The following is a 23,161-nucleotide window of genomic DNA, read 5'->3' on the forward strand; positions in this document are numbered from 1 at the left end:
ACAGCGATGGTGCTGTCGGTTTACCTTCTATGTTGCATCTTCAAAAGTACAATAAAAATGTGACAGAATTTGAAACCGCACATTGTAATTCTATTCTATCTATTATCAGTATTCATTAGTAATTACGGCTGTCAGCATTAACGATTAAGGGCCGAGCATAACGCGTTCATTTTTGTTAATCGCATGCCGCCATTTATTAATTTATTTTCACTTCACTCGGCTTCACGTCGTGCCTAACAGCTACTATTTTGACCCTTTGCAGCACCGTTACTTATCATCAAGCTGCCACTTCCTCCTAACACATCCTGCTGCTGCAGGCTGCAGCATGATGGAGAAACACAGCAGCAACACAATTCTGAATGGCGCTACCACCTACGAGCTAAGCATAGTAGTACAGTTAACGTGACTCAGGTTGATGCTAGTGGACTCAGGCAAAGCACTATTTTGGAGAGTGCTACTCGCCGACCTGTTATTGAAACCAGAGTGCAAACGCTGTCTCATTAACCGGTGATCACTGGACGTCAGTGAGTAATCACAATTATTTAGAAGTTACTAAACACTAGATTGACTCTGGTAAGTAGGGTTGGGTACCGAAAGTGCCGACCTAAACGGTAGTAACGAGACCGAAAGAAGAACGAAAATTTCGGTGCCTCCTTTCTGTGCCTGACTTTACACTCCACCTGACAGCATGTAACGTTAGCCTACCTTTAGCTAGCAGCTGGATTAAACACGGTTAAAATGCTGACAGCTAACAGTTAAACAGTGTAAAGTGTGACTGTATTTCACTGTAGAGGATTCAACACCGGGACCTAACAGTCTGCTCTGTAGCGCAGCCGCTGCCGTTGTCGGAATTAAACAACACAGACGGTGCGTTCACTTAAAACACGTAACCTCGTGGTGCATTCACAGTAATCAGTAAATAAATAATAAACAAATACAAATCTTAAAGTCAAGTTCATAAAGTAACTTTCTTTACATTAATTTGATTCCCAATCAAGATACACTGGTAAGAATGGCTTTCCATTGTTAATATGGACTTAAAAACTGTTCTGAAATGCAAAATTATAGAATTTAAATCATGTGATAAAACATACGATTAATCGCGATTAAAAAAAAATTTAATCATTTGACAGCCCTATCAGTAATACAATGGAAATTAGTAGAAATGTGAACATTTGGTTAGCATGTTGATTTACGGTGTGTGCCCCTACATTTTCTGGTTGCGCCCCTAAAATTTTCAGTTGAGGGCCACTGTGCTCCTAGTGAGAACAGTTAGTCTGGAGCTCTGAGGAGTCAATTGTCATTTGCACAAACAGCTGTACTCTTTGCCTTAAAAGCTAGCAGTGAGAGTTAATATGTTGCTTAGGAAATGTATATTTTAGCCCATACGAGAGAGAAGAGACCGAGTGAGAGAGAGGTATGTAGGCTACGCATCATATTCTAGCGTTGTAGATAAGTGGTTGTAATTGATCTTCATGGTCAATTTCCTGAGTAACTTATGATTGTTGCAATAGAAAAGAACAGCAATGGTTTGTCGTGGGATGTTACTGAAATATTGTTTTGTTCATCAGGAAAAGAGAACACTCACAATACTCTCTTTCCTTTGCTGTTTGCATCTTGTTGTTCATTACAAACCAATAGGGCACAATTGCAAAAGGGGTGCTATCTATATATAGGTAGATGTGAAAAGCTTATGACTTGGCCTGAAAAAAAGTTCAGTCAAGATTTTTTTCACTTTAATCCCTGGTTTCATTACAACTTGCCTGAAAAATGTAGAATATTTCGGAACTTATAAAAGTTATGAAGAGTACATTTGCTTCCATAATAACATGTCTGCAACCGGCACATGTTTTCCTTCATTTTGTCATAAATTATTGTATGAAGAGTTAAAATTGTGAGTGAGAGCAAGTCCAGCTAACTCTCTCTCTGTTTGTCTGTTGCTATAGAAACAGAGAGGAGGAGAGGGACCCAAACGTCACCACTGTCAACACTGTGACAAATCCTTCACAACATCAGGATATTTAAAGATTCATCAGAGAGTTCACACTGGAGAGAATCTACACAGCTGTGATCAATGTGGGGCAGCTTTCACACAACAGAGTACCCTAAAAAAACATCAACGCATTCACACTAGAGAGAAGCCGTACAGCTGTGATCAATGTGGGGCAGCTTTCACACGACAGAGTGACCTAAAAAGACATCAACGCCTTCACACTGGACAGAATCTTCACAGCTGTGATCAATGTGGGGCAGCTTTCATTCAACAGGGTCACCTAAAATTACATCAACGCATTCACACTGGAGAGAAGCCGTACAGCTGTGAACAATGTGGGGCAGCTTTCGTACAGCAGAGTACCCTAAAAATCCATCAACGCATTCACACTGGAGAGAAGCCGTTCAGCTGTGATCAATGTGGGGCAGCTTTCACACGACAGAGTCACCTAAAATTACATCAACGCATTCACACTGGAGAGAAGCCGTACAGCTGTGATCAATGTGGGGCAGCTTTCATACAACAAGGTCACCTAAAATTACATCAACACATTCACACTGGAGAGAAGCCGTACAGCTGTGATCAATGTGGGGCAGCTTTCACACAACAGGTTAACCTAAAAATACATCAACGCATTCACACTGGAGAGAAGCCGTACAGCTGTGATTTATGTGGTAAATCCTTTGCTCGGCGTGATAGGCTAAAAAGCCACCGACGTGTTCACACTGGACAGAAGCCGTACAGCTGTGAACAATGTGGGGAAACTTTTTCTCAGAGTGGTTACCTTAAATCTCACCACCAACTCATTCACACTGCCTCGTAGTGAACATGTTTCAGAGCCAAGCCGTTTCCTGCTGCCTCCTCCTCATGCCCTGATAGCTGTGTTGTTATATTCTGATCTTCTCTCCACATTGAAGGCTGACCAATTAAAAAAAATCCCATCACTGACAAAAGAAGCAAACATTCACAACTGAGAAGCTTTAATCAGAACATGTCTGCTGTTGCTGCTGCTTAAAAAATGACTTGAACAGTTAATGTGTTTTAAACTGCGTCTGTGCCATCTTGGGACGAACAACTGATCTTAAAGACTCAGAAAAAGATTTTTGTACTGCTTTTTGGATGTTCATGTAAAAGAAATGCTGAACTAAGCAACATGGAATAACATTTAATATCACAAAAGGTAACATTAATACTTCTTTTAAAGGGATATTTCACTGCTGGAAAGATTAATATGTATTAAATTGGGTCATTTATGTTGTAGAAATGTGAAACAATTTTAAAAGTTGGTGCCTTCTAGACCGAGAAAAGCCAGAAAATGTATTTTTGGCTCATGTGGATGAAAGACAACAACTCATTTTGGGTAAAGACAGTCCCACCCCCTATGGGCCGGTTGAAAACATGCAGAACTAGCCGGCTGTAGTCCAGACTCTGGGCAAAATGCCTCAGATGACACTAAATGACGATTTTTGCATCATAAGAAGCTTTTTTCCAGACCCACAATACAGAGCTCTCTCGTCTCAGGGGGACATGAGGGAGGGAAGCACGGTCATTCAAAAACACTACCGGGTTTCTACTGATACAAAGTTTAATGCTAAATCTGTGAAGTATCCCTTTAAGTTTAGGAAAAAGATTGTGTTTGGATTAAAACACTACCAAAGAACACACATTCTTCTCCTTTGGATTAGGTAGACTAGTTGCTGCAATAGCGTATTGCTGCCCTCTACTGTTTGTTACTGACATTGTCTTAAATAATTAGTTTTTTATTATAAAGTCCACAACTGCCTATACTACAACACTATAGTATAACAATATACAATATATACTGTAACACTATAGTATAACAATATACAATATATACTGTAACACTATACTATAACACTATAACATTTTTTCAACTTGGATCCAAAAATGTATCTGATCTGTGACTCCAAACCGTGATCCTGACTGGAGTTTTGTGATCCCTTGCACCCCTAGCTGTTACCATGGTATCTTATCTTATTTGTGTAAGATTAACAAGTAAAGGAACAAATGGAAACTAGAAAATGCAATTTCTGAAAACATTGCGGTGGTGAATGCCAGAATCTTTGTGAAAACTGCGTAAGTGGGGTTTAACAACAAATTAGTTATTAAGAACGTTTGGTGAATGAGGCCCATTGTTCTCATCTTTAGAAACATATTGCATATTTTTATTTTTTTCTGAACCCAAACTTTATTGAGTTTTAATTTTTACAGCAAACAAACAAAGGCAAAAATAAAATACACAACTGTATTGTGATAATGAAATACCAGAGTGAGGGCACTAAAATAAGATAATAAGGATAGAATTATACTAAAAAATGAATGAATGAATAAATAAATACAATAGACTAGACAGTCCATGACAAGAAAAAGTAAACCATGCACGACAGGAGACTACCAAAACACTGCTGCGTGTCCTTTCATTGTCCAATGTGAGGTTGAGGTAGTCCAATAAACAGACCCCTGTTTGCACCCAGACCACTTCCACCCTCAATGCCGTGATCATTTTTCTTTCACTTCTTTTTTTTTTGTTTAAGGACTTTAGGATGAACAGAATCTCTTAACATTTTGCAGCAATGTTCAAAATAATAATTCTCCGGGCTGCTTTCTCATTTGAGCCTAGACTACGGCTGCACAGTATATCATTTTTTTTTATCATCATCGCAATATCAACTGGCGCAATTTACACATCGTGAAAGGCTGCGATTTTGTGACATGTTGCGAAGTGTAAAGTACACTCAGAGGTGTTTTGTGTTAGTTGAAAGAAAATCTCAGAAGGACATAACATTTTAAAAAGAAACTGTCAATTTAGGTTTTTAGTGTTGCCTTTTATATTTAATTCAATGCTCAAATTGTTCAATACATTTTTTTTTGGTTTGTTTTAAGTCCAACAAACAATGTGTTGTATTTCAACAGAATACTGAAAGCAGCAGAACTGAGTACATTTTAATATCTGTTATCTATCACAAGTAATATTGATATCGTTATATTCAACAACGTTATTGCATATCACATATTTTCCTCCAATCGTGCAGCCTTAGCCTAGACGTGGCATGGCTGCTCTAGGGCTGTTAGTTTTAATCTTTAAACACATTTTTAAAAACCATTTAAATACCGTTTCAGCATTGTGAGACTATACAGCGATTTGGTTCATGGTTTAACGAGCAATACGTGGAAGGCCTTAATTTGGACAACGATCTAAATTTGGTCCAAACATTCCTCTCATCATTACCGACATACTGGAAGTTGGCCATTTTTAATTATATGCTCTCCAGTTATTGTTATTTTGTAGTTTAACATATTTATTTAATATTATATTTTCCTACTTTGTAGACTTTTCATTTAATAATCTTTGTGTGACATTTCATATTGACTGTTTGTATTTCCTGTGACTGAATGTGGTTTTAAATCTGTTGAGGTCTGTTCAGACTGAAAGTAAAGACTCTGATGATGTCATACAAAGTCAGACAATAGAAAGCAATAAACAGCTGATTTATTAATCTGACTTGTAGAATAACGTCAATGGTTCAGTTGTTTTAAATGTCTGGGAATGTGGAACAATTAAATGCAAAATAAATGAAATAAAACAAGGCCACATGCTGATTATTAGTGACTTGATTTGATGGATGTATTCTTCCTGTTGTGTCTGTGTTTAAACTCCTAATTAAAAGGTAAAGTTTCCATCCACTAAAAGTTGTGTTGTTGCCGCTGACAGACTCAGATTATTATTCTAAGTGTCTGACAACATGGGTCATCTGAGAGGGGTAGTACCATTGATGTATTCCAGTTGATAGTGTCATGTGAGACATGGGGGAATCTGTTGATGATATTGTGACAACCAGACTCTGATAAATGATGTTGGGGCAGCTTTCACAGCGGTGTGGCCGCGGTGTGTCTACGCTTTTATTAGTTTTTTTTCCAATTGCTAAAACACAATTTCGCAAACTAGGGTGGTTTTATCAAAATACTTTCAAAATTCACAAAACCACACACCCAAACTGCAAAATACCTCATATATCCTGCAAAATGAAGCACTGCAACCAAAACTACATATAGCATTATCAAAATCATACTTTTGCACCAAATGGCACACACTTTTTCATTCATATTACCAGATGTTTGTCTAACCAACTACACACTGTTGGGCATCATGAAAAGCACTCTCATCTTTAGTATGCTTTGCCATAATACGAAAATAGTTCTTCAGATTGTTCACACGCACAGAAATATTGGTAGATACACACCCAAACAAGTCAGTGCAACATATGCACAGCAGATATATTTACATTGGACTGAACAAAAATATGCTCACAAAAAACAGTAAACTGAAAAAGAAAATTGCAGAAAAAATATATATTAAAACAAGAGGCATCATAGTGCTTACTTCCTGATTGAAGTGGTAACAATGAACCATTGAGGTGATTGGCCAGGTGACACATCTATTGGCCAATCAGCTCATGTTGTGTCATTTTGAACGGCAGTGATTTGAAATGGCAAACATGTGACTTTATGTCAGATTGTTGTGTCTTATGCAGAGAACCGTGTTCAGTGCATTTAAAAAGTGACATTTTGAATTGCAAAATGTGTGTAAAGCAGAACATGTGTTTAGACTTTTGGAGACTTGAGAAGAGGTTATGTTTTTAAATAATTGTGCTATGCTTGTCATTGAAGGGTGTTAGCAGTTGGAAAAACTGTAATGGTAGCAGAATGACACTCCTCCTCACTGATCAACACTGGAGCTTCTCCTCCTGTAACTTAATGAGATCACAAGATTAAAATCCTGACTGGGAACAACTGGGTGGAACGATGCACAGAAAGCTAAAAGATGCTTTCACTCAAAGTCCTTCTGCAGTTTGAAGACAAACTGTGACTATAAATGAGATGAGGCAGATAGGTAAGAGTTGAGTTAGAGCAGCAGAGGAAGCAGCAGCCATCTTTACTGATCAGACACACACACACACACACACACACACGGATTCATAAAGAAGACATTTAAAGGGATTACATTGAATCAGATGTTCAATTTCATTAAGGACTGCAGGTTATTCTATTTATATGGGGCATAATATTAATGCAGTTTTGACTAATTCTGTCCTAACAAAGGGAATATTTAGGACCAAGGAGTCTCTAGAGCGAGAGCCATAGTGATACGACTTAAAAGTCAGCAAGCTTGTTCAATATACAGGCAATTCTTTAAGCAAGGCTTTCTAGATAAATAGAATGCAATGTTGCTTAGAGCGTGTGTGTTTGTGTGTGTGTGTGTGTGTGTGTGTGTGTGTGTGTGTGTGTGTGTGTGTGTGTGTGTGTGTGTGTGTGTGTGTGTGTGTGTGTGTGTGTGTGTGTGTTGTTGCCATGCGTCTTAATAATGTTAATAATAATGTTTGTTGTCATTTGAGTTGAACTGTCTGAGTTTGGTCTCTGTTGTGTTTTCTGCTGCAGAGTGGTTCTGGAAATGAATCAACTGTTGGTTTGGTCTGCTTTCAATGTGTACATTAGTGCAGGAATGTGCAGTTATTGTCCAGGAGTATAACAACTATGTAAACAGTTCAAATACTGTTGATCATATTTGTTGTCATAAATCACATGTATGTGGCTGCTGGCTCTGGGAGGCGGGACTTAGCTCTGTTGCCCATTCATTTGGACTGGCTCCCATTGGATGTTCCGGTCCGTTGGAAAGGGAACGTGATTGGCTACAACTGCCATGATTGACGTGTTGATAGCCAATGAGAGCTGTTTCTAAGATGGCTGCTCAGAGAGATGACGCAGCGTAATGGCGCTCCACAGTGGGAGCGCTTGCTGGACGTCGGGGGCTGTCCCGGGGTGAAAAGTAAACAGAAAAAGGCGGGGATAGTTTCTTTGTGTAGGCAGCAACCTGAGGAAAACAAACATACCCGAAAAAACGGTGCAGGGCGAGGAGACGAGGTCGGCTAATGAAGTTAGCAGACAGTTAGCATGGACTCTACAGGACAATATTCATAACCTGGATGAATTCTTTCCATCTGTGGACACTTCCGGACTACAGGGATATTAATAAGCCAGGAGAGGACGGGGATTGGAGGTTTAGGACAGCCTACAGGTAGGGAAGCGGCATCATGTTCTCCTTTTGGTCTTCTTCTTTTATCAACATCATGAGCACTAAGATGATGAAGAACGCTTTGGTGCTTGTGATTCCAGTCAAATGAAGTGAATGATTGAAGTCCAGAGAATGTTCCCAATCAAAGTGGAGGGTCTGTTCCGTCTCCTCATGCTAGCCACTGGCCAGCAATAGAAGGCTTCTAACGGCCCGCTGTTCCAGCTGGGGGGGGTTGATCCAGGCGCCATGCGGCCGCTCTTTACAACAACAACACAACTCCCATATCTAGACCTATACACATACTACTTCATCATCCTACCAACACAACTCACATATCTGGACCTATACACATACTACTTCATCATCCTACCAACACAACTCCCATATCTAGACTTATACACATACTACTTCATCATCCTACCAACACAACTCCCATATCTAGACCTATACACATACTACTTCATCATCCTACCAACACAACTCCCATATCTAGACCTATACACATACTTCTTCATCATCCTACCAACACAACTCCCATATCTGGACTTATACACATACTACTTCATCATCCTACCAACACAACTCACATATCTAGACCTATACACATACTACTTCATCATCCTACCAGCACAACTCACATATCTGGACTTATACACATACTACTTCATCATCCTACCAACACAACTCACATATCTGGACCTATACACATACTACTTCATCATCCTACCAACACAACTCCCATATCTAGACCTATACACATACTTCTTCATCATCCTACCAACATGGTGGAGGCTAATGTAGCATGTTTGTGTGAATCAGGGAAAATAAATAATACAGCTGGTTTCTGAACTGATATCCAATAAGATGAAACAGGATGACTAGATGTGGTTAAAAACTGTTTGGTCTCAACTAAAGCTAGGACCGATCTGTGGCCTAGCTGTCAACCACAATCACAGGATCACATCTAGAACCACAATCACAGGATCACATCTAGAACCACAATCAGAGGATCACATCTAGAACATCTAGAACCACAATCACATGATCACATCTAGAACCAACATATGGGAAGTGTTCTTTAAATATAAACAAAAACTGCTTTCTTTGGCTCCTACACAAACGATGTACAGCATGTCCATATTGACAAAAGTTTTGCTGATTAGTATATGAGTATAGTGATGTTATAGTGTGGAGTGTCTCCTGTCTCATGGTGTGTCCCTGTTTGTTGCTCAGCTGATAGTATATGAGTATAGTGATATAGTGTGGAGTGTCTCCTGTCTCATGGTGTGTCTCTGTGTGTTGATCAGCAGATAGTATAAGAGTATAGTGATGTTATAGTGTGGAGTGTCTCCTGTCTCATGGTGTGTCTCTGTTTGTTGATCAGCTGATAGTATATGAGTATAGTGATGTTATAGTGTGGAGTGTCTCCTGTCTCATGGTGTGTCCCTGTTTGTTGACTTCACAGCTCATCTGTGGGACGAGACACTTCTGACTTCAGGACGTCCGTCTGGAATTAGTTCCCACTGAAGAACAAGAATGACTTCTCCACAAAAGGTGAAATCACTATGACTCAAAGTGTTTGTAGTAGTTTAGTCATTGTATGCTACATGTATTACTCTTTACTTTAGATATCAGCCTTAGTATTTCAACAGTTCAGTCAAATGATAGCAAGAAGAAGAAGAATAGTTTCCCCAAAATAAACTGGAAGACCACAACAACGCAGCATTAATATTGATTGATTGACGTTATTATTACATATTGGATCATTTTATGTAAATTAGGTCTGTCAATCGATTAGAATATTTGATCACGATTAACCGCGTGACTGTCCATAGTTAACTCAATATTAATCACACATATATCTGTTCTAAATGTACTTTAAGGGGATATGTTTTTCATCTTTGTAATGCTCAAGTGGTATTTGAGACTTAACGTTCTCCAGTGGTAACTCAGTTCACATCAACAGTTCGTGCTAAGCGAAACGATTCGTTGGACTAATCCTATATCATTTTTTAAAAAAGAGCTTAAATTATGTGAACTATAATGTTCTCAGTGCCACTGCACTCAACAAGGCAGCCCAAATGATGAAACAGGCAACATGCTGTCTGCCCCCCCCACTCCTAAAGACAAACACACTACTCCAGTCAGCCATGATACGCTGAACTAGCTCGTTGCAATATGGTTGACAAGGATTTAAAGCGCCCATATTCTGCTCATTTTCAGGTTCATAATAGTATTTTAAGGTTGTACCAGAATAGGTTTACATGGTTTAATTTTCTAAAAACACCATATTGTTGTTGTACTGCACAGCTCTCTCTCACTGCTGCAGATCCTCTTTTCAGCTGGTCTCTGTTTTAGCTACAGAGTGAGACCTCTTTTCTTCTTCTTCTTCTGGACTATCTTTGATTGCACTCGCACATGCTCAGTAGCTCAGATGTAGATCATGTCAGCTAGCTAGCTCCATAGACAGTAAAAGAAAGGCTGTTTCTCCACCTTCAGTCAGTTACAAGGCAGGATTAGCTGGGAGACTTCTTCTAAATGAGGGCGCACATCGAAGTAGTTCTTTAGTAGATGATGGTGAACTGGTGTGTGTTGTAGCAGTGCTTTGCTATTGAGAATGAGGTAGCATGCTAGCGTTAGCATTAGCGTTAGCATGCTAACGCTAATGCTACGAGCTAACAGTTGTGGTTAGCCAGCTCATTTCGGCTTGTGACATCACAAGCCGTGCCGATTTTGAACAGCTCACCCGGAGACTGAAGGCAGGACACATTCAGAAACCGTATCTCACTCAGAACAGCATGGATGGATTTTTTACAAAGTTTGTATGCGTGTGGAAGCACCAGAGACACAGAAGAACACCCCAAATCCCAGAAAAAGTGTTTTTTTCATAATATGGGCACTTTAAAGTATGTCTGAATTTAATAACCTGATGGCGAGATGAATACAAGTTCTAGTATGTATGGATGTATGTATGCTCATATATAGCCTAGTCTACATTTAGGCAACATCTACATACTTGTTTAATTTATTACAGCAAAGGAATGCAGAAAGTTAAGTTGGTCAGAATCAAGCATATATAATAAATATCATGAAATAATTTAGTTTAGGTTATGCCTTGGTGCCTCTCTCTCTCTCTCTCTCTCTCTCTCTCTCCTAAAATATCTTCCAGTTTCTATTTGTTCAATGAATTGAAGGTTATACTGGTACAATAGCATTAACAGTGACACTATGATATTTAGGGACTGATATTGTTTTAATACTATAGAGATAGCAGGCTATATTAATGGTAAAGAATAGAGAGCTTCGGATACCTTACTAGGCGAGCTGTTTCTTGTATTTCACTCGTTTACACTAGCTAGACTGTTGGTTTCTATAGCCAACTAAAATATTCCTTTCTCTTTACCTCAAGTAAATGTAGCTGAAGTGAAGCAAGTACAAGTCATTAACAACAACTTACAGTTTCACTCTGTATCTCACTGTGTGTGCGGTAGCAAGTCCAGACCAAAGATTAGCGACGAGACGAGATAAATCCTGCAGCTCCTTGCAACACAGCGGTCTGCAGCGTTCTGAGAGCTGCCAGTTTAAACCAATGAGAAGAGACGAGACGGTGTATCATCTTCATGGCCACTGACTCTTTGTACTTCTGTCTAACTTTCGACTTTCCGGCTTTTTTGTAGCTGGATATATTATTTGTTGTTTCTAATGTAGAATTTGGATAACATTAAGAGATACTAGTGATAAATCGGCGAAAACAACATTTTATTTCTCTGATTTACTGCTGTTTTAATGCTGCCTGGCGCTCTCTCTCTTCAGTAACTCTCTACCTCGCTCGTCCACATACCGTTACCGTGCAAGCGGCCGCTCGTGAGCCTCTCTCTAAAACACCGTTTCAGCCATCTCCACCAGTTGACAGTTCGTGAAATAAAATAAAACAGACTGCAGTGCACGACGACACCAGCAGATGAATGGTGAAGGAAGATTGATTCCACGTAGTGAGTGATACAGAGTACACTGTAAAACAAATACAAATCTAATTATAATTTTTATTATTATTTGGGGGGGGCTTAGGAACATTTTGGGGTAGCTTCAGCCCCCCTAAAATAGGCCTAACAATGTCCCTGCCTAAATAGAAAGAATGGCTGACGTTATTTTCGGGGTCCCAAAGATGATTGTTGCATATGCCACCATTAATCATATCCTATGTATTAATGTTCCAGATGGAGCTGGTCAGCACGTTATTTGAAGGGCCACAAACATGATGAAGTAATGAAGAAATAATGTTTAGTTTATCATGATTACAACACTACAGTTCAGTTTCTTTAGCCATTCACTTTAACTACAGATCTACTGATGAAGACATGAACATCATTAATAAATCAGACATCATGAGGATGGTTGAAACCTCTTAATTGATGCATTATTAGGGCCCCATCACGAATGTGCCAGGGCTGAGAGTGCAGGGAACCTGTTGTTTTTTCAAGGAATCACATTTTTGAGGGTCTTAGGATATATGTAAACTCATGTAAGAACTGTCGAAAATGTCAAAGATGTGTAGTGATTGGGCTTGGGCGTCCTCCATAGCGCCCCCCTAATGCATCCCATGGTGCGGATAAAGTTCCTTTTGATATTTACAAAAGTTGGTGGGAACATTTTTCTTATCTTGAGGAACATAAATCCTTTTTGGGATTTTTGTTTTCGTCCAACAGGAGGTCAGCCATCTTGGATTTTGTGCGTTTTCATGTGACGATCACACGTTTGAGGACGTTAAGATGAAGGAAAACTCTCAACATGTCGATGCCATGTTGCACATAGTTTACTTTGATTTAACAGTGCATTTAGGCTTGTGCGTGGCATGATGGCTTCATAGCGCCCCCTAAGTAGTTTTAGTCGTTGACCGCATTTGTGACACCCTTACTTTACGAAAAACTCACCAAATGTGGTGCAGAACATTTGGAGATTGTACCGTGATTACGTTGATGAGTATTTAGCCGGCTCCGTAGCGCCCCCTAATGCATGGAAGGCTTTTGGACATAGTTGCGCCGATATTTATGAATTATGGTAAACACATTGCTCTTATCATTTCTGACGTATTTTCAATTTACTTAAATTAGCTCCGCCCAACCGAAAGTCATCCATTATGAATGTTATGCATTTTTCATGTATTTTATGCAAATAGTTTTGAACTGCTCGTAGGGGGTATATCGAATTTGTCTCATCTTTGGTTGGTATAATCCTCCGACTAATGTGACCTTAACTTGCGAAGAAGTTTTTGATAGCTCTAACGATGATGTCATAGGTCATGTGACAACACATAATTTTAGGCCCTATACAGGTATGGGACTTTTAAAAACTCTAATAAGAGGGTTCAGCAGCATGTCAAGCCTTTCATGATGCCAAATAGCAAAGCTTTTGTATTTTTGTAAGACGGTGTTTGCATGGTGGCCATTTTGTCAATCGCCATTACACAGGAAACTGTTGTAACTTCACTTTACATAATCTGCCTGAAACTTTACATGCTGGATAAGAGTCCAGGCCTGGAGATATCTACACACCCATATTTAGTCATGGTCATAAGGCCACCTGCTGGCAACAGGAAGTCAGCCTTATGTTACAAACATCATCTGATTCAGATACTGTTAATCCTTGTACATTGCTGATAATTCATAAAGTACTACATGAATTAATTCATGCTTCTTCATGCATTAAGTCATGCAGGATTCATGATAATTCGTGGACCTTTATTATAAAGTGTTACAAAATAACATCAGTTTCTGTTAAACAAAATAAAGGAGACATAGAAGATGCAAGAAGGGTACTTTACAACAACTTTGAGTTGCCGGCACAGGCTTCTAATGTCAGGTACTTTTTTTATTTGCCAGGTGTTGTAGTGAAAAATGGCACTTCAAACCCATAAGCGTAAAATCAAACATGTTTTCTAGCCATGTACACTGGACCGTCGACTGAACTTTACTTAGATGGATCATGTGGTACTGGCAGAGCATGTGTAGCAGTATGGGATAGCATTTCATTTTAACCGGACAAGAGACAAATTTAATAAAAAACATACAAATCTATGCAGCAGAGGTTCGAGATTTCTGGACTCCTATGGGTTGGCTTACTTTTCCCATTGTATTATTATTATTATTATTATTATTATTATTATTATTAATTATGCAACCTCAATCCTCAGGCTTACTGCTTAACAATCACTAGCTGACTCACTCAACCCTAGACTTCATGCAGGATAGCTGTGGTCTGAATGAAGCACAAAGCCCAGTAACCTGGTTAACTTTCAGTGTGGTGAAAATCACCTACACAGCCATGGAGTTAACCTGAGCACCCACTGGAACTGCTCTAACCACTTACTGCACAGAAACGACAAAGTAAAACAATTGGTCAATGGGTGCGCCTTATTGCGTTTGCCTATCAGGAATAAAGGTTCCAAGTGACTTTACAGCCCTCAGCTCCTAGCCTAGCTGTTCAGGAAAGACACAGAAACACTCTTACTGGAGTAGAGCTAGTCCCGCAACATAAAGACAACATGATAACCCCTACAGAAACTAGATCAAGTAAAAATATGCGTGAGACACTCCCACAAAGAAAATGTTACATTTACAAGTTTCCCAGCACTAACAATCCCGGACAAGCCCCCATTTGTTACCGCCTGGCTCAAGGCCGGAAATCAATCAATCAATCAAAAGTTTATTAACGCACACAAAGAGCGTAATGGTGGTAATGCATCAGTCAAACATGAACACTGACTTGCTCTGAATGTTGTTTCTGGTTTTACATAGCTCGCTCCACCATGGGGCCTTACTAACTTACTCTGTCTGTTGATATAGAAACGGAGATCAATGTATATGTACATATTTTTTTGCGGGTGTATTGGGCCACCCCCATTTCGACCAATCATTACACCATCGTATGAGTGGCGCTACATTGAGCACTCAGATCGCATGAGCCGTTCATAAGATATACTTTTTGTATCTGTAGCGCCCCCTTAGGGCCAATATTCAACAGATTTGTTCAAGAAACTCTTGACTGGGATTGAAAAAAAATCTTAGGAATCGCATTGATAGTATTTCAGAGATCAAATACACAAATAAAATCCACAGTTCAGTATAAAAAGATGAGATCAAAGAGATAAAATTCATAGTACAAAAAAATTCATTGTAAAAGAAATCCCAACCCCAAATTTCAATCAAGGGATGCGTGGATATGCAAAACCATACTTTTTCAAACTCGTCCTGGGTTTTTTGACCGGTCTGCCTGAAACTTGGCATATAGCATCTTGAGATTGCTGTTACAAAAAGTTGCTAAATTAATTTTGTTTGGTTCACAAATGAGTAAGTTACAAAAAAGGATTTTTTTGTAACTTACGCAGAAATGCTTGAGGAAATGTAGCTTGTGTGGATAATACCACATTACTTGCTCAATAAAAGCTGTTTGATTCAGAAAACAGTGACGCTACTGAGTAGTAGTTAAACTAGTATCGTTACTGCCCAACACTGCTGGAGATACAAGTTGGATTTAGCAAAAACAACAACCTAAAACAAAAGGTCAATGGTCAACTGGTGCCCCTGATTGCTAATGCCTATCCAGGACAATGGTTTCAAATGACTTTACAGCCCTTAACTCTGACTAGCAGTTCAGGAAATACACAGAAACACTCTTCCTGGAGTAGAGCTAGTCCAGCAAGATAAAGACAACCTGATAACCCCTACAGATACCAGTGCAAGTTAAGAATCTGTGGGAAACTCTCCCACAAAGAAAATGTTATATTTAAAAGTTTCCCAGCACTAACAATCCCAGATGATCCCCCATTTGTTACCTTCTGGCTAAAGGCTGGCAACAAAAAGGCCACACTGGATCTTACATTTCCCATAATGCAACTCCATAATGGGGATGTCGGCATATAATTAAGAAAGGTTCCACAGACATGCTCTAACTGTTGTTTCTAGTTTAAGATGGATTGCTACATCATGGCACCTCACTAACTCACTCTCTCTGTTTTTCTGTCTGTTGATAGAAACGAAGAGGAGTCAAACGTCACCGCTGTCAGCACTGTGACAAATCCTTCACAACTTCAACCTCTTTAAAGATTCATCTGAAAGTTCACACTGGAGAGAAACCTTACAGCTGTGATCTATGTGGGGCAGCTTTCTCACGCCAGGGACACCTAAAAGGACATCAACGCATTCATACTGGAGACAAACCTTACAGCTGTGATCAATGTGGGGAAACCTTTTCTCATAGTGGTAACCTTAAATCTCACCAGCGCATTCACACTGGAGAGAGGCCGTACAGCTGTGAACAATGCTGGAAAACTTTTTCTCGTGGCGATAGTCTTAAAAAACACCAGCACATTCACACTGGAGAGAAGCCATACTGGTGTGAACAATGTGGGAAAACTTTTTCTCAGAGTGTTCACCTTAAAACACACCAGCGCGTTCACACTGGAGAGAAGCCGTACTGGTGTGAACAATGTGGGAAAATGTTTTCTCGGAGTAGTCACCTTAAATCTCACCAGCGCATTCACACTGGAGAGAAGCCGTACAGCTGTGACCAATGTGGGAAAACTTTTTCTGAGAGTGGTAGCCTTAAAAAGCACCAGCGCATTCACACTGGAGAGAAGCCGTACAGCTGTGAACAATGTGGGAAAACTTTTTCTGAGAGTGGTAGCCTTAAAAGACACCAGCGCATTCACACCGCCTCGTTGTGAACATGTTTCAGAGCCAAGCTGTTTCCTGCTGCCTCCTCCTCATGCCCTGATAGCTGTGTTGTTATATTCTGATCTTCTCTCCACATTGAAGGCTGACCAGCAGTAACTTTATCTTCTGCTATCTTCTTAGCTCCAATTGAGAGAATGTGAGCCTTGTGTTGAGAATGATCTGTTAAAGATGTGTTCCCATTATTTGTTTTTGTCTGCCTTCTACATATTCTTGTTTTATTATTTGTAGTTTAACATTATCTTTTCTTACTTTGTGTACCTTTCATTTCATAATGTATATTTTACATTTTATATGAACTCTGTATTTTCTGTCTCTGAATGTGGTTTAAGATCTGTTGAGTTTTGTTCACTGTAAAAAGGAGAACTTTAAATTGCTCTTCTTACTTTGATTTTGAATTAAACTGAAAAACAAATACGTAATGGCATTGTAAACTATGTTAAAGTGGTTACTTCAACTCACTATATTAAGTTTCTGGTGATAAGTTGGTCTCAATGCAAAATGTATGGTGGCGCAACTTTGAAATTGTAGTTGGACTGAAGTTGAAGCCAGGTCAAGTACTCTGTGCATGCTTCATGCTAACAACAGGGTTTCCTGAGCAGGTCTTCATGGGTTTTCATAGACGACTTCTGGTTCTGCTGGTAATTCTGAACAGACCAAACAATTTCAAACATTTGACAGATTTATTTAATCAGATCTTCTCGTTCTCTTTAGTGTTTGTGTTCAAACTCTAAATGTTTGACAAGTTGTTCTGCGTTCAGAATACAAGCATCATCAGGTAGATATTTGAACAAAAAGACATTGTAGTGAACACATAAGTCACGGAAATTAATCAGAAGAGCAGCTGTACCTCTCGCCCTGTTTGGTCCAATCACTATTTTAGTCTTTAGTTCCTCTCACTGCAGCTCGATCACTCTCTGCAAAAAACATTATGTTAATACTAGGGCTGTCAATCGATTAAAAAATGTAATCTAATTAATTACATACTTTGTGATTAATTAATCAAAATTAATCGCATACATAATTAACGGTGCCTGAACCGATGACCCTGACACCCATGGATGTATTAAGAGAACGGTATCGTCTGTTTCAGAGCATCAAAGAGAAGTGCAGACATATCAGTGGCACCAGATTTCGGTACCCAACCCTATTCAGGAAGAAGATTTTTACAAGTAAATGTTCAAATTAATGATCCAGGCAGAACATTCTCGTCTCCCTCCTTCATTTTACAGTCCAATGGTGCTAGAACGGCTCCGGGTCAAACCTCAATATGGAATGGATTAATCTGCGTTATTTTTTTTAACGCGTTATTTTGACAGCCCTAGTTAATATGTGATGATAAGAGATGTAGCAGTCCTGTTAGTGTAATGCTACTGCAGTATGTAATACAAAAATAGTATTTCATAAAAAAGTTTAATTATCAGGATACAGGAAGTCTGAGTCAAACAAAAGTTTAAATTGACATTTTGGCGGGAGATTGGCATGGTGTTTTGGTCCCAAAACACAGGACTTTCCTGTCCCGGGAAGTACTTATTTTAACCCAAACTACAATCTAATCCTGGTTAGACTTTTGGTCCCTAAACCTAACCGTCACAACAGCAACATAACGGTGACTGGTCGTTGTTCACAGCATTTAAAAGAACGCCATATTTCCTCCGATATCATACGAATGCACATGTGTTGTGCATCAGTTACACAATTTCCATAAGATGCATAAATCACATGAAATGTGGCAGGTAGATGATTTATTATTACTTCCTGCTTCCTGCAGTAGCAACCTAATGTCACTTCCAAGCCTATCATTAATATTCAATGTCTTTTAGCTCTGTTCTTTTGAGGTAAATAGTAAAACAAAAATGCATCTTTATGCAGATGATGCTGTTTTATATAGCGATTCTGATTCTGTTTTTAAATTTTTATTAATTTTGTTGTATTTTTATGTTTTTTATCTATTTTATGTATATCTATCTTCATCAGAGGAGAAGAAATGTGTGGTTTTATATTATTGTTAGAGATGTCAGTAATATGTTTTTTTATTATTATTAGAGATGTCAGTAAAAGGTTTTATATTATTATTAGAGATGTCAGTAATATGTTTTATATTATTATTAGAGATGTCAGTAACAGGTTTTATATTATTATTAGAGATGTCAGTAATAGGTTTTATATTATTATTACAGATGTCAGTAACAGGTTTTATATTATTAGAGATATCAGTAATATGTTTTATATTATTATTACAGATGTCAGTAATAGGTTTTATATTATTAATACAGATGTCAGTAACAGGTTTTATATTATTAGAGATGTCAGTAATATGTTTTATATTATTATTAGAGATGTCAGTAATATGTTTTTTATTATTATTACAGATATCAGTAATAGGTTTTATTTTATTATTAGAGATGTAAGTAATAGGTTTTATATTATTATTAGAGATGTCAGTAATAGGTTTTATATTATTATTAGAGATGTCAGTAATAGGTTTTATTTTATTATTATTAAGGATGTCAGTAATAGGTTTTATATTGTTATTACATATGTCAGTAACAGGTTTTATATTATTATTACAGATATCAGTAATAGGTTTTATATTATTATTAGAGATGTCAGTAATAGGTTTTATATTATTATTAGAGATGTCAGTAATAGGTTTTATATTATTGGAGATGTCAGTAAAAGGTTTCATATTATTATTAGCGATGTCAGTAAAAGGTTTCATATTATTATTAGAGATGTCAGTAATATGTTTTATATTATTATTAGAGTGGCAGTAATAGGTTTTATTTTATTATTAGAGATGTCAGTAATAGGTTTTATATTATTATTAAGGATGTCAGTAACAGGTTTTATATTATTATTAGAGATGTCAGTAACAGGTTTTATATTATTATTAGAGATGTCAGTAAAAGGTTTCATATTATTATTAGAGATGTCAGTAACAGGTTTTATATTATTATTATTACAGATGTCAGTAACAGGTTTTATATTATTAGAGATGTCAGTAATAGGTTTTATGTTATTATTAGAGATGTCAGTAATATGTTTTATATTATTATTACAGATTTCAGTAATAGTTTTATATAATTATTACAGATGTCAGTAACAGGTTTTATATTATTATTAGAGATGCCAGTAATATGTTTTATATTATTATTACAGATGCCAGTAACAGGTTTTATATTATTATTAGAGATGCCAGTAATATGTTTTATATTATTATTATTACAGATGTCAGTAACAGGTTTTATATTATTATTATTAGAGATGTCAGTAACAGGTTTTATATTATTATTAGAGATGTCAGTAATATGTTTTATATTATTATTAGAGATGTCAGTAATATGTTTTATATTATTATTAGAGATGTCAGTAATATGTTTTATATTATTATTACAGATGTCAGTAATATGTTTTATATTATTATTATTACAGATGCCAGTAACAGGTTTTATATTATTATTAGAGATGTCAGTAATAGGTTTTATATTATTATTAGAGATGTCAGTAAAAGGTCAGCAGTGGTCACTCCACTGCAGGGAAAGTTTAAACGTCATGTCATCAAACACCTAATACAGACACATGGTAGATGGATCATACTTATTACCAGTCTCTAACAGCCAATCCTCTTCATGTAGAACTGGTTGTCTATCTACAGATTGAAGGAGTCTACGTCGGCAGAGAGAGAGAGAGAGACAGAGACAGAGGTAGAGAGAGAGAGAGGGAGAGAGAGAGAGCGAGAGAGACAGAGACAGAGGGAGAGAGAGAGAGAGACAGAGACAGAGACAGAGGGAGAGAGAGAGAGAGAGAGAGAGAGAGAGAGAGAGAGAGAGAGAGAGAGAGAGAGAGAGAGAGAGAGAGAGAGAGAGAGACAGACAGAGGGAGAGAGAGGCTGAACAAGGATTTAGAATTTGTGTTTACGGCACCTTCAATATCTTTTTCTAAGGTTCATGCACACACACACACGCATGCACAAACACACACGCACGCACGCGCACACACACACATGCACACACACACACACACACACATGTACAAACACACGCACACACACACACACACACACACACATGCACACAACAGTTATCTTCGCACAACACATGCCAGGGTTGAGGCCGTACTGTCTGGTACATAATGTTATCATCATGCCAGCTTATCAAAATTCCAGAAATATGAATGTATACGAAAATGATATAAAAATGAAATAAAAATAAAAAATAAAATAGTTAACTCATACGACGTTCGCTGGAAGAAAAAAACGAGGATAAAGGATTTCGGAGCGGACCAACCTGATTTACAAATCCAGCAGCAGGATGAGGCCAGTGACCGAGGGCGAAGCTACACTGGAGCTACAAACAGAGTTGGCTGGCTGAATGTGATGTTAGAAATGCCTTTTTTTGCTTTCCCTGTCTTTTATTTCAAAGTGTCGCCACTGAGGTTTTGTGGACAACAACAGGGGTAAGAGACCTAAAACATCTCTCTGAATAATGCAAACGTCATGAAAGTAGTCGCAGACATCTTGATAATAACATGAAGCTAACGTTTTTGGGCAGAGTTAGCATTGCTGTTGCCTGAACAACTAGATGAAGACTACAGGATTAGCATTAGAAGGCACAAAGATGAGGCACAACGATGAGGTGACAACAAATGGACACATACTGTCCAGGATAATAGACTGTGTGACATTTTGTGGAGCCGACAAAAACAACGTGCAGGAAACATTTTTTGGAGTCCATCCCTCTGCAGTCAGCTACAGCTGAGTCCATTGCTACTGCACTAAAAGAGTCTTGCTACTATCCTTCCTGAGGATCAGAAAAGTAAGCTCATCTGCCAGGCATAAGATGGGGCCAGCGTGACGAGGGGTGCCACTTCAGGTGGAAAATACAAGACGTGTACCCAGATGCCCACTACATCCACTGCTACGCACATCAGCTCAACCTCATAATGCAACAGGCCACCTATCACATATCCAAGGTTTTGCCAGCTTTTTTTCCAAGTCACCCAAGCGGACGTTTTCTGGATAAAGTGGTTGCCCATAGACTGCCAAGATCCAGCTCTTCACTCTCGCAAGGAATCTCATTTGCTGTTTTGAGAGCATACACGACTCAGGGGACTTTGACCCCAAAACTGTCAGGTATGTCTGAAGGAAAGGAGAGCAAAATGTATGTTCAAGTAGTTAACATGCTTTTTGGTAGTGGGTGGGAGGATATAGTTAAAAAAAAGTCACTATCTTCTTATGTTTGGAACTTGAATCTTATCATAGTATCATATTGTCTTGCTCTTCTTAAATACAAAATACATAGTTGTTTAAATAAAGTAGTGCTGGTTGTTTTCCCAGTTTCAAAGTACTGCTTTGTATTTATTTTTGTAGTATGCAGTTCAATGTTTCCTTACATGACAAGTCCTCCTGTGTATGAAATATGTAGCTAGGCCATGATGTGATAACATGTATGTTGAATAGCCTAGGTGGTAGTAGACTTCACACATTGCATTTAAAACAGATGATTATTATGAGTATGCGTAATGATTACTGTGAAGTGTAATGTCACCATCAGCACTTCTAGGACATTGTATTTCCAACAGTCCTCTTTATTCTTCCCTGCATAAAACAATTTCAGTGTTATTAATTTGTGCGCTTTCTGTCTCTTTATTTCAGAGGAAGCATTCCAGTGTCTTGCAAAGAGCAGAAATGGCATCAGATGGTGGTGGTGAACCAAGTGCCATGCCCCCCACACCTCCTCTCAAACAAGCAACACTCAGCACCTCAGCAATCACCCAAAGGAAAGTAACATGTTAGATGTAATAGCAAATTCTTTACAGAAACAGAATATTTTATGTTTGTCTATTTTTCCACTTTTAACAGCTGGATAAATACAGAAACTGAAAAGGGAAAATTGGTCAGTTGTTTTCTTTTTTTAACCAAGCAAAACATATTTTGCATATACATACCCTTATAGTCTTTGTTCCTTTACAGCAAATTATAATATATTATACTTTCAGGGAGACTTGGGCCTAACACATTCAGCCAGTTGGAACAGAAGAACACACCAGAATAGGCCTGTTTAGTAAGCTGGATTTGATGGCCGCATTCCTACTCTTATGACATGCAATTAAATGTGGAAGTAATCCAAGTATTCAGAATACGTTACTCAGATTGAGTAACGTAACAGAATACGTTACAAATTACATTTTTGGGCATGTATTCTGTACTCTGTAACGAAATACGTTTAAGTATCCTTCCTAACACTGTGCACAATATACTCCTGAGATTTGTAAGTCTTAACTAGCTTCTTAATATTCTACACAACACTTAATCTGCTTTGAGAAGAACATTTCATTTAAACTCCT

At 38.2% G+C, this 23,161-nt stretch overlaps 1 protein-coding gene across 4 annotated transcripts in view; it reads left to right on the forward strand.

Annotated features, from left to right (window-relative positions):
- The window catches only part of LOC144513518 (uncharacterized), a 42,921-nt gene that overhangs the window by 3,348 nt on the left and 16,412 nt on the right, over positions 1–23,161 (forward strand). The window contains exon 3 of one of the 4 annotated variants that reach the window (XM_078244617.1): positions 1,947–3,153. The exons of the other annotated variants lie outside the window; for them this stretch is intronic. Coding sequence (XP_078100743.1) covers positions 1,947–2,816 — 870 coding nt within the window. The 3' untranslated portion in view covers positions 2,817–3,153. Of the gene's footprint in view, positions 1–1,946; positions 3,154–23,161 lie in introns of those variants that run through there. 4 annotated transcript variants of the gene reach the window in all.

The sequence above is a fragment of the Sander vitreus genome, unplaced genomic scaffold (assembly GCF_031162955.1).
Source record: "Sander vitreus isolate 19-12246 unplaced genomic scaffold, sanVit1 ctg268_2, whole genome shotgun sequence".
Taxonomy (NCBI): domain Eukaryota; kingdom Metazoa; phylum Chordata; class Actinopteri; order Perciformes; family Percidae; genus Sander; species Sander vitreus.